Genomic DNA, 13023 nt, shown 5'->3' with positions numbered 1-13023 from the left:
TACATGCCGAAAAAACCGGTCATGATATTTGTTAACCGTTTCCTTCAGCCTCGATTGATTTTTAGCGCTTTATCCAGGAAAAATAGCAAAATAAAGCGAAAAAAACAAATTGTTATAATTTCTGACGTCAGAAATAAAAAAAACGAGAGAAATGATGTCAACGCATTGTTCATTTTCCTTTGAAAAAGTGACGTGACAATGAATTTTCCTAGCGACGGGCAACTCTGGCCAGTGTAGGCCCGTCGTCATGCGAAAAGAACCAATTGCATTGCGCAAAAAGTCGTGTAGCCCGCTTCGAAAAAGTAACCAGTTAACAATGCTACTTAATGAAATCTAGTTCAAAATCGAATTTTCAATAAACTTTAAAAAAAAACTTCTGGCAAATAGGTCGAGATCTCTTTTGTCGGCAAATGACGACACCGGCAAAGAAATCGAAAATGCTCTTGTGGGCACTTGCCGACAGCGGCACGGAAAGGGTTAACTACAAAATTGATCGTCCAAAAGACCCAATAAGGTATGATGTTCTTATCGAAAGTAAAGTAAACTAGATAACTTCATGTAATTTTCTCTGTTTATAGGAACTATGGAAGATGGTTTTGAACAGTTTGGAAAAAGTTGTTGTCCTTCCCCCTCTGCCCGTTGTGAGTGTCTCTGTAAAATTGTTATCTTATTTATTCTAGTAGTTCTCAAGTACTGTACAATGTATGTGTTGCCACGTTAGGATATTCTAGATATATTCTACTTCTCCATAAAGTGAGTTATTCTCCAAAATTAAGCTTGTTCGTGAATTTTTGAACATACCCTAGTTTTTGTCTAAAACTCTCATTTTGGCAAAATTTTGGTATAAAAGGACCAATTTACCTTGCTATTCGCCAAAATTAGTTCTCGCCAAACCCATTAAAATTTTGCTTCGCCAAAATAAGTTCCTTGCTAAAAAAAAGTTCCAGCTGCAAATTTAATACTTTAAGAATTTTCGCCGACCTTCAAAATTATTAATCAACTTTTAATTTCCAATTGTACTTAACTTTCAGGATTTCGGCAGTCCAAGCGATACCCACAACTTGAATCCAAGACAGTGTGGTGTACTAGAAATCGTTCTCGATACAGTCAAGGTAAAATGGTGTTGGCTGGTATTTAACCTGTTTTCGTCCGTTCGTCTGTTACCAACTTTTCTCGGTATTGAATCGTAGGAGTTTTGTCACTTTTGATACAAAGGTGCAAAATGGTGATTACCAAAATGTGACTGAGCCCGATTTTCGAAAAAAAAGGCATATTTAAAAATTTCATAATTTAGGCATATTTGGGCCCAAAAAATGCCCAAAAATAGGGTTTTTTGGACTTTGTGAAAAATCTGTTCATTAGTTTTTTCTAATTTTTTGTACAAAGACGTTTCTCTTTGAGTTTTAACTGATAGCTAGATCGTATTCGCTCTTTGCTTCCATACTTCCAGGATTTGCTCCTCTTCTTTACTCTACATGCGGGCTTGTCCAGCTCTTCTAATTTATAGTTGGGAAAAAAAATTTGAAGTCGATGCAACGATGGTTCTCTTTTGATATGATTCGTAAGAGCTGGTTAAGATTGGCATTATTTTCTCCAGAGTTGGATTGATTCGTTGGACTGAGGTAAACGCATGCAAAAGCAAGCCCATTTTTTTTTTTTTTTTTTTTTTTTTTTTTTCATCATTAATTTCTTGATCTCCAAAAGTATATTGGTTCTTCTTACAAGAAGTTGAAATATTTTATGTATATGTTATGTATATAATTATAAATGTATATAAAATTCTAAGATTCAAACTAATACGAAGTGGACAGCTAAATCATTTAATGGAAGCTTAGTGGGCTGGTCGGCTACATAGTATAGAAATAGTAAATCAATGGGCAACCTAATATAGAAGACGCTGAAAAATAGGTTCGTCGGATAAGATGATATAGATAAAAAAAAACACATAGGTCGAATTGTGTAGGTTGTCAAAGTCCTAGTTATGCAATGAAATAGTAAATATTAAATATTAGGGAGAAAAACTACTTATATGATAATATTTTAATATATTCATAGGAGATCAAACTGAGAAGAAAATTCGAATTTGAATAGACTAGACGTAATAGCGCAACATCGAATTAACATCAAAACTAAAACCATTCGGTTAAATTTGTAGATATTGTGATGGCAAAATTGTGGAATGGCTGCGGTAAAAAAGAATATAGGTTCGGTCTCATTTAGGAATATAAAATGCTAGAACAATGTTTTAGATAAAATAAAATAAATATTAACATGAAATAAATATATCAAAAGGGGAACGCTAGAATCGCTGGTGGGCTAGAAAACACTAGAAGAGTGAGTCCAAATATATAGCAAGTGATTGAAAATAAATGACCTTAGAAAATAGACTAGGCTGCAAATGCTAAAGACTACACGTAAGTATCAGATACTAGATCGACTGTGTTGATTAAGTTTGTGATTCGAGGTCGAATTGAATTAGCTTAGAGATTTGGCTAGCGCCCTATCAAAATAAAAATTCCAGCATTTATCAGCAAAGCTTTCCTTTTTGTCAATTCGTTTGATATCAACAGGCAAGTTGTTGAAGCATTTTGCGGCCTCATGTGCAAAGGTGCCAGTTAGACGAGATGTGTCCTCAATGTCATGTGCGACCAAATTACCATTTCGGAGCTCTCTGTCTGGATCCGGTTGTCTATTGAGTTTGAGGTATGACGGCCAGCTGGGGTTGTGGAGAGCGCTATGGGCAATCTTGGCGATTGTTAGATCAACCATCTCAGAAACTGGTAACCATTCGAGATCGATTACGTCGCTGGTTCTGGCATAACGTTTGAGCACGAAGCCAGCGGCGGCGTTCTGGACTTTCTGAAGACGCTCAATCTGGGCTTTTGTAGCATCGGATAGTAAAGCGATGCCATATGTCAGTTTACTGAGAACCAGTGACTCCATAAGTATCTTGCGCTGCTGCCATGATGCGGTGTTCTTGAATCGTTTTAAGCAGCGTAACGTGGCAAAACAAGATCTCATGGTATGGTTGACATGTTCAGTCCAGTCTAGATGCTCATTAAATCTAACACCGAGAATTTTGAAATTTTTGACCTGTTCAATATCCTGTCCAGCGCTTTTGATAACCGTGACCAGTTCCGCGAGGGAATGGCGTTGTGCAAGTTGTCTGGTCGAAAAGATTGTCATTTTTGTCTTTTTTGTGTTTAGACAAAGATTGTTTTGCTCAGACCAAAGGTTGATGTTGTCTATTTCATTTTGGACCGATTCGATGGCGCTCTGCAGTTCTTGGATCTTTGTGTGTCGGAGTAGCGTAGTATCATCGGCATATAGCAGGTATGTGCTCGGACCGTTGGTATTTATAGTGGTCACATACAAGTTGAACAAGATCGGGCCAAGTATACTCCCCTGTGGAACGCCAAACTGTACGTCTAATTTGCTCGATGATTTATCGTCGATTTGGGCGTATTGTTTGCGTTCTGATAGATAATCTCTAATCAAATAAAGTACTTTTCGAGAGAAGCCAAGGTTACTAAGTTGTGTTATTAAAGTTCGATAGTCAACGGTGTCAAAAGCCTTTGAGAAATCGGCAAATACAGATAGCGTTACTTCGCTTCTGCTCATTGCAACTTTAATATCGTTTTTCAGCTTGAGTAGGACGGTTATAGTTGAATGCGATTTTCTGAAACCAGATTGACTCTCGAGGTAAATCGATTTTTCTTCGATGTGCTCGGTTAATTGTTGGAGGATAATTCTTTCAAAGACTTTTGACAAGATTGGCAAGATGCTGATTGGTCTGTAGTCTGTCAAGGATTGGGGGTCGGTGACTTTGGGAACTGGGCAAATTCGACTAGTTTTCCATTCTTCTGGGAAGGTCGATGATTGGATACAGTTATTGATGATATCGGTTAGAGGTGATGTGAGATATTGGGATACTGGCTTGATGAATTTTGAAGGGATGTTGTCGGGTCCGGTGGAACAATCTGATCTAAGTTTCTGGATAGCTCTCGAAACTTCATCGTACGTAGCAGGACGGAGATGGAAGCTGTCTGGATGTTCGGGTAGTTCTTCAATGAACGATTTTGAGAGGTCTCCTGCATTTCTTCCTGTTGTCCTCATGGCAGTTGAGTTGAAAAACTTGTTAATTTCGTCTGGATCAACGTCCATGCGTTTTTGTCTGGGATGTAGTAATTTGTTGATGACTTTCCATGTTTCGGCTGAGGATTTGTTAGCTAGGAGGTTCTTAAGAAATTTCTTTTTCGCTCCTCGGATGGTCGATTTGAGGTTGTTCCTCACGTTTCTTAGTTGGTCAAGTTGTTGCGGTTATTTTTCAAATTTAGCCGTAGTTCATTTTTCTGCCGTTGTAAATCTCGGACATCAAGATCTTTCATCCATGGGGACGAAGGACGGGTCAGTTTGATCTTACGTACAGGTGCGTGACGATCGATGCACTCCGTGATAAGTTTATTAAGTGCATTGACTTTGTCTGAGGTGTTATCGAAAGCATACACAATGTTTAATGGTAGCTGTTGAAAATCATTGATATAGTCTGCGAGTACTAAAGTTCGTTCGTCTCTAATGTATTTGTGCCGCGGTTCATATCGAGGTTTGTTGATTTTGAGGATACAAAAAGGTGAATCGTGGTCTGAGATTTCGTCACATAAAACAACATCGCTCGCTATAAGTTTGGTGTCAATGTTTGTGATAACATGGTCGATTAGAGTTTTGGAATTTCGTGTTGGTTGGGCTATAAGTTGTTTGAAATTGAGCGTTCCCAGTATGTTCTGGTAAGCTTCGTTTGCTGGTGACGGTACAAGTAAATCGATGTTAAAGTCACCTGTAATTATTATTGGACCATGATGAACAATTGCGGCTTGGGAAACAAGTGATTCGAATCTTTTCCAGCCAGATGTACTTCAATGATATACGCCTTCGTCCGGTGTTACAGAACATTCAATAGCGAGTTTATGTATGTGTGTTTTTCAGCGACGGAGACGGTAAGGTTCTAATTTGAGTAGATCCTGACCAGCTGAGGACGACGGTAAAACAGCACTTTTACTCGTCCTTGATTTTGCGGGGCGGAATTGCGGGTTTTTCCAAATCGCTTCAGTCACTCTACCGGCCTCAAAAGTGCAAATACATAAACTCGGTAAGGTCAACTGTAAGGTGGTCTACACTGGTATGCCCTAGGATGACGATATCATGTTCTGTATTGTTTTCAGCGTTGGTGTATGGTTTACGACTGTGTATCCATCAATTTCATATTCGTGAATTTCCCATCCGTCACCGTTCTTTGGTTTGACTTCACAGATTGCAATAAAATGTGGATTTTCCTTTGTTATAAGTTTTTCTAGTTGTAGTTTTTCATTTTTGTTAGCCTCTCACACGATAGATATAGGTTTTTTATTTCTCTTGTTCATTTCTTGTTTTGGCCTTTGTTGAGAGTGCCTTGAATTGTTTTCTTTCATCAGGGGTGAGATCCTCAGTAACGCTAATGCCTTTGTACGGTTGCGTTATTCTTCAGTGCTGTAAGATTGCCAAGTAAATTCCATTTATCAGACTCATTGTTATGAGAGACTAACAATGGACGTTTCGTTTCTTCTTCCTCCTTTACCCAATTTTGCTACACGTTTGATGAGACTGCGTGAGTGGGTATCCTTAATCAAGTTTGAAGCCCAGGTTTTGTCATCATTAATACTTTGCTCAACAACACCATGTACAATAACATTCGAAGCGCATTTCTGTATTCTTCGGTGTCTTTTTCACGTATTGCGTCCCTGATCACTTCTTTCAGTGCTTTTGAATCCGGGGACTCCTTTACGCCGGTAACATTGGTATAGGTCTCCGACAGAAAGTTACATTCTTTCATAAACGTCTTCTCGAGCATTTCCTTGAAGGAGTCCATTTTGCTTTCTATCTTGGTTTCCGACAGTTGTTCGACAAATTCGAAAGTGTGAAGGCCATGATCGGTACTGACCTTACGCTTTAAACTTTCAACTTCATGTTGTTGTTCATCTATTCTCTTTCGATCAATTTTATTCTGTTTTAACAATCCTTTGCAAGCATCGAGTTCTCGGTGAAGTGTCTCGTTTTCTCTTTTAACAGATGAGGGTAGGGTCCGTGGTTTTGCAGGAACAAGCTCAGAACTTTGGGTGTTACAATCACGCAGTTGAGACGAACATACTTGTAGTGAGTGCTTTTGTGCTTGTCTAGGGAAAGTTGAATTTGGTAAGGTGGTAACTGTGTACAGCGAAAATGGACCAAGCGCGCACATACCAGACAAACCAAACAATCTTTATTTTTGTAGTCGATGCAGTCCATCAGTGTACACATGACCAATTCGCCACTGAATTTCTTATTAAGGTTTTTCCTTCCAAATTTGATATTTTGGTGAATATGTTTTTGAAAGATTTTTTCTGCTCCAAGAAAAAAACTTTGACGGTCAATACCTACCCACCACTGGTGAAAATTTCAAGTCAAAAGCTCTAGTAGTTTCTGAGTTGCGGCAGGTGGTCAACGTGTATTTTACAGACCGGTCTGTAAAGTAGAAAATGCTCATGTGAACGAAGCCCGTTATTTGACAAATCAGCCTTCAGGAACAAATTTCAGTCAAATCCAAGTTAATCAATCAATGCATGATTTTGGTCAAGTTTACATTCTGGTCTGTAAAATACCAACTAGACAGGTGGCCGAACCAAAACTTTGTAAATCATGTTCAATTATCCATATCAATCACTTAGAGCATCCGGCTACGGTTAGCAAGGTTGTGGGTTCAACCCCCAGCCGGGTCATACCAAAGATTTCCAAAATGGAACTTGATGCCTCTCTGCTTGATGCTCAGTAGTTAAGAGAGGGATCAAGGGTAAGTGGAAAAATCCAGGGAGAGAGAGTGGCGCCCGCCCCTACCTTCGGGTAGATAGCTATCGAAAGAGGAGCTTTCGGGTCGCCCCCGACTGCGGCCGCAGAGTTATCACTAGTCAAAATTTCAAGGTCGTAGCACTTTCGCGAATGGCCCTTCCTAGAATTTTTAAACACATTGACTTTCGCGAAAAGGCCCAAAATTCGCAAAAATTGCGAAAGTTTCTGCTCGCGAAAGTTTGTATGCCTAAAGTATCTAATTTTCAAATCTTCAAATGTTTAAAGGTCATACCTGGGATTCGAAACGAGAATCTCATGCGTGTTAGTCCAGTGCCTTTACCAACTGAGCTAAGCTGGCAATGAATTCATTTGCGTGATCAACCTTTATATCAGATCCGAAGCTCTTCAAAACTTTTACTTTCGATTACCAATTTCTTATATCTCTATATCTATATTATAATACGCCTAAATCAGAAAGTACTATCTATTTATTTGTTATCGATTTGCTTTTAAAATAACTCTACCTTTCTTGAAAAATAAGCTTAGGTGAGAGAAGCAAAAATTCCTTTAGATAATTTTCCTACTAAAATGATCTCTTTATGTAGTTTTTTCCTTGGAAAATACAAGAAATTGTATTATTCGATTTTCCTTGAAAAATACAAGCCATTTTCTCTACATAATTTTCCTTGAAAAATACAGGAAAATGTTTTAATCATAATTTGCCATTCAATATAAAAGAAAATATTGTAGTTCATTTTCCTTGGAAAACAAGAAATAATTTACATATTTCTCATAACTAAAAAATATATTTAATTTCTCAATAATAAAACGAACTTAATTATCATGGCAAAGAGTCGTCTCTAAACGTCTCGGACGACGCCGGGACACCTAGTTATTGGTCTAATCTGTAGCTTCCTCTAGAAACGCAGATCTCGTACAAGTCTAGGAACTCGAGGGTTAAGATAATACGTCTTTACATGACATTACTTTGAGAGCCGTTGAAATTCCATTATTTTCCAATAGTTTCCTGATTGAAAACTCTTAGTACAATGTTTTGTTTCAGCTATTTTTTATCTCAACTTTTTATTTGTCTCTCACCAGGTACTGCATACATTTCCCATTGATGATTTAAAGTTAAACGTGGACGAATATTGGATGAGATGGACAAGAAATGACCCTGGCTTGGTAAATGTGTTCCTATATAATACAAAAGTTTGTTTCAAAACCCACCTGACGTTCACGATATCCATTTATACTAGATGAAGACTAAAGTTTGTCTCCTTTTTGCTCATGTTTCTGCATTATGCGTGTGTGTCTTTCTGAAAGTTGCCTTTGGCAGCTTTGAGCAAAGTTATTTTTTCATTCTCCAGGTTTCTAAGTAAAGTGCAATCTACCATGTTCTGCTCCCTCAAATGATGCAGATATACCGGGTGGTTCAGAAAAAAACATGTCGAAAATTATTTTTTAAATTACACAAAGAGTTTTTTATGTAGGTCTACCAAAATTTGCACAGTTAAAATTTGGGCATATTTAAAACTTCGTGCAAAAAACTGGGCTTAAAGGATCAAAATTGAGAGAACTGCAAGTATTTTAAGAAATAGTACAATTTTTCTATTGCAGGAAAATGATGAAAAATTGACGTCAAAAATGAAAATAGATCTGATAAATTTACCCAATAGTTTTGTAACTTCTCTGATGGATACTTACTTGTACTTGCTGGTTTAGCTAAATCGTCCGTTTGACAACTGTTGGCGGTTCGTTTGGGATGAACCATGTCCCTTTCGTTTTAGTGCTTCTTTGTAGAAATTGTCTTTTGTCAACCCAGAAAATTTCATCACTTTGTCTTCTAGTGTCTCAGTTGGTCGACCAATTTTCGTACGTTTGTTTACGTTGAACAAGAGTCTTTTTGTTAAACATTGGTTTGGTTGTCGTGCCAAGTGTGCGAGATAACTTGATGGTTGTTTTGATACGAAAGTTGCGATATCCTCGGTTCGACAAATTCTTAGAATGTCTTGGTTTGTCATAAAAAACCGATGTCCTTCAGTCTTGGAGCCATTTCGTACAAGTTTCCTAAGCATACCAACATATACAGAATTTATTCTATTCATTTCTGCAGTACTCACATTCCAAGTCTGGCAAGAATAAGTCAGTTTAGTGCGAACCATTAAATTGAAAATCAGTACTCTTGTTTTCAAATGAATTTTATAGTTCGTTAATTTAGTAATCAGGTCGTAAAATTTAGCTTCAGCTAGTGATATGCGAAGGCTTATTTCTGCGCTGCCCGTCGATGGTTCGTCATATTTTATCTCGTCTCCGATGTATCAAAATGTTTTAACGTTTTCGATCGCCAGATTCTGTAGTTCAGCAATAGATTCAGGGTACGTCGACTGGTAATGTTCTTTGATGTATTCAAAGTTGAAGATGATACTTTTTGTTTTCTTGATGTTAATACTCAGTCCGTATTTTGAGAATATCTCATGTAAAAGAACAAGGCCCTTTTGAAGATCGATTACACTTTCGAAAAAGAGTTCTAAATCGTCCGCATAACCCGACCAGTCATGATCTCCTTCGTATCCTTTTGCTCTCTCTTCTCGGGTGGTCGCAGTTGAACGTATACGATATTTCAGTTTTAGAAAATTTATTTGTTGAGTTTGACATTCATTTTCAAAAACTCTCATAACGTAGTCCATGTATAAATTATACAAAAGCGGGGATTCAGGACCACCTTGACGTACACCAGTTAAATTTTCAAATGAGTCATCGGGAGTTTCAGACAAGGCTTTTGTAGTGTAGGAGTAAACAGCTTGAAGAATATCAAAAAGTTTGGTTGCTCGATTGGGTTTGAAGCGTTGGGATATTGATTTAAACAACCATTCTCTGATAACGTGGTCGAAGGCTGAGCTAAGGTCGACAAAGAAGACGTATACCGGCTTTCTAATAGAGTCAGTTATTTGTTTGATTCGTTTGGTTATATAGATACCATCAGAAGTTCCTCTCCCAGAACGAAATACTTGTTGCTGGTCCATTAGCGTTCTATCGTACCACGACTTGATTCTTCTTTTAGGGCAGAAACTTTCGCGGGCAGAAACTTTCGCGTTTTTCGCGATTTTGATCCTTTTTCGCGAAAGAAATTAAACCTGAAAAACACCAAAGTTTTTATTCGCGAAAAATAAACTTTCCTACTCAGTTTTGCACTGTTTGCTAAATTTTTGCGTGTTTCATGACTTTTTGTTACCAAAAAAGGTACATTTTATATGAATTCGCGAAAGTTATGTCTGTGAAATTTCGACTAAAACTATATTTCGTGAAACTTATGTTCGCTAATATTATATTAACTAAATTTCGCCACTTTTTGACTTCGCGAAACTTTCTGCCCGCGGAACTTTCTGCCCTTACAGTATAATTACTATCACGAGAATCTTGCATAGGACTGAGCTGACTTGTCACGCTCTATAGGTTTACCTATACCTCAGTATTAAGTAATTTAATGCAGTATTCCTTGATTTTCTGCTTTTTGTCATCTGTCAAAGTTACAGTCATGTCAACTGTATCAATTTCAAAACCCAGAAAGGCTATCTTTTGAGTTGGTTTAAGAGCAGACTTGCCATAAAGAATAAAAAATTCTAAAAATTGTTTGGTTGCTTCAATGTTTTCAAAACATTCCTGATAACTGTCTCTGCTGAAAAAAAGATGGTCAAAAACAATCGAATAAAGTATGACCGCGAAAAACATTGTTTACAGTTTCGAAATCCTTGATAAAAGGTTCCATATGAAATCCGTTTGGGAACATATTGCCAATCCGGTACTATGAGATAATGGCCTCGTTTTCGTTCAAGTTGACGCGGATCTGTTGTTGACTTGTTTACTCGTGTTGGAGTTCGGCACCTTGAATGTGTGGTGGTGGCCCTCTAACGAGGGTAAACAGGTCAGGACTGGCTCCCTTCTCCCCAGTATTTACCTCTACTCGGCTATCGTTCTCGAGTGGAGGGGTCATTCCTTGTGTACGTTTGTGGTTTGGACCATCTTCTTCGTTGATTTGTTGTCTTAACTGCTTGCCCAAATTTTTGCTAGTCCATGTCAGTGTTTTCCATTTGCACCTTTTCAACCTCAAAAATGACGTTACTTTCGTCGCATCCGTCATTAGCGGATTTTGTTTTATCGCATCCGTTATTCGGAGATTTCGTACTATCGCATCCGTCGTTCGGACTTTCAGTGGTGAATGGTTTTTCTAATCCGTTACTCGGCGATTCTTGGTCAGGTTGTTGGGTCAAGCCACCAACTAACTTTCTCTTTCAATCCACTATTTGACTAGTGTTCTTTATTGCAGGTTTTTAGAAGGGCATTTCTTTTCGCTTTTTCTTATGATTGGCGAACTTGCCTCAAAACGTTCTTTCCTGTCTTGTTTTAACTGATTTAACAATTCTGTTGTTCTCTTTTTCAATGTTCTTTACTTGCCCTTGGACTAAGCCGTCCATTTCGGCGTTTTTGAAAGTTAATCTTTTCTCTTGTAGCAACTGCCTCAAGTCTGTATTCCATTTTCTCTACATTCATAGATGAATCTCGGCTTTCTGTTTCTGTTTTTGTTCTTGCCTCCTCTGTTCTTCCTTTTCCTGTACGTGATTTTTGGGCACTATGTCCATTGGTTCTGTCTTTATTGGTCCTATTTAGATATCTTTTTGAGTCCCCTGCCCCCATAAAGATGCTGTTGCTCAGACGAGAAACAGTCAGAGTCAAAGGTTTTGTAGAAATAGCATCAGAGTTCGTTCGAGAATTATCGCAAAAGATATACTCAGATGGGTCGGAAACTCGCAGAGAGATTGGGATGCCATCAAGATGGAAAACAAATGTGTTCCTTATTTACCAAAGCTGATGGGAGAATCTCGCCACCAGGTTTGGGCCTCCAAACTCATACGAGTGATTTATTGAATGGATTCGATTCCGGGTTAAGGACCTCAGAATTCCAAACTGCCCAAAATACTCAATCAACTCAGGCTCACACCCATCATAAATCCCTAAGAGATAAATGTCTTCTTTTGTCATTGTGATTAGCAAAAGTTCGAGCGTTTGTAGACTGGAGTCGTTTATAATGCATGTAATACTAATAATACCAATACTAATAATGATACGGGATTTAGTTTGTATAAACGACTGGAAGAATCCGGTGTTCCAGCCTTATAGATACTGGGCCTAGCTACGCAGAAACTTGCGTAGCGAGAAAACAATTTATTAAGCAACAACAAACTCTCAAAATAAAATGAACTCAAATGAAACATTTTTAACACACAAATCCACACATATTTTATTTTCAAGAATTTTTTTTGAGCGGGAAAAAAATTTAATTGCAATATTGACACTTTTTTTTTGTTTGGAGTTAGTGCACAAAGGTTTCTAGACGACTAAAATTTACTTTTTTGCTTCATTTCTAATAAGTCTGAATTAGTCGTCTAGCTTGCTAGACTAGAGCGTTTGCCCATCCAGTATTACTAATGATGTACATTATTGGGACGTTTCATAACTTTGCTTTCAATGTTGTTACGGATTTTGTCGAGTGAGCTGATAGAAGTATCGATGCAAGAGTTTTGTAACATATGTTTGCACTAGCTTGCCACAGTATATTTTGTAACACAATTGTGTGATTTTCTATAGCTTATGAATAATTGTTCTCCCTTATGCGTGTTAGTCTATATTTCTTGTGTTTAGTGCCATGTTTTGCAGTACCTCAGTCAAGTCTCTACCACCTATGTCCCCCAAACCAGCAGCAGTTGCGTAACTATGACTCGTTTGGCCTTCGATACCGGGTGCAGCAGAAAAAACTTTGGACGTTTGGCGAGCCACTGAGGCCGAACAAAGTCTTGTTTAGACTCAAAACCACTTTTATTAGAAAGAGGACATGCTAACTTAAATTTTGCGGTATAACTTTTTAAGTTTGGTCAAGTAGTTGTCAAGTTATAAGCTTTTGAAGTCAAAATTCACTTTTCGAAAAGTGTAAAAAACACGTAAAAAAAGGTGTATTAAATTTATGCAAATAATGAAAAAATAGCTCAGTATTTGACTTATCTAACGACTTTTACGACATAATTAATTGTTAAAATACTTTTAAAAGCAGTTTTCGTTTACAACATAGTCAGTTTTTAGTAAATAGTCAGTTTTTAGAAATATTTGAAAAAA

At 37.7% G+C, this 13023-nt stretch overlaps 1 protein-coding gene across 1 annotated transcript in view; it reads left to right on the top strand.

Moving 5' to 3' along the window:
- The window catches only part of LOC136800913 (protein unc-13 homolog B-like), a 79556-nt gene extending 69452 nt beyond the window's left edge, over positions 1-10104 (top strand). The window contains exons 15-17 of the mRNA XM_067057523.1: positions 579-641; positions 1032-1112; positions 7957-10104. Coding sequence (XP_066913624.1) covers positions 579-641; positions 1032-1112; positions 7957-8118 — 306 coding nt within the window. The 3' untranslated portion in view covers positions 8119-10104. The remainder of the gene's footprint in view (positions 1-578; positions 642-1031; positions 1113-7956) is intronic.
- The last annotated feature ends 2919 nt before the right edge of the window (positions 10105-13023 follow it).

This window comes from Clytia hemisphaerica, unplaced genomic scaffold, assembly GCF_902728285.1.
Source record: "Clytia hemisphaerica strain Z4C2 unplaced genomic scaffold, Clytia hemisphaerica genome assembly, whole genome shotgun sequence".
NCBI lineage: Eukaryota > Metazoa > Cnidaria > Hydrozoa > Leptothecata > Clytiidae > Clytia > Clytia hemisphaerica.
Note: the sequence above shows the minus strand (reverse complement) of the source record. Positions and strands in the feature narration are given on the sequence as shown.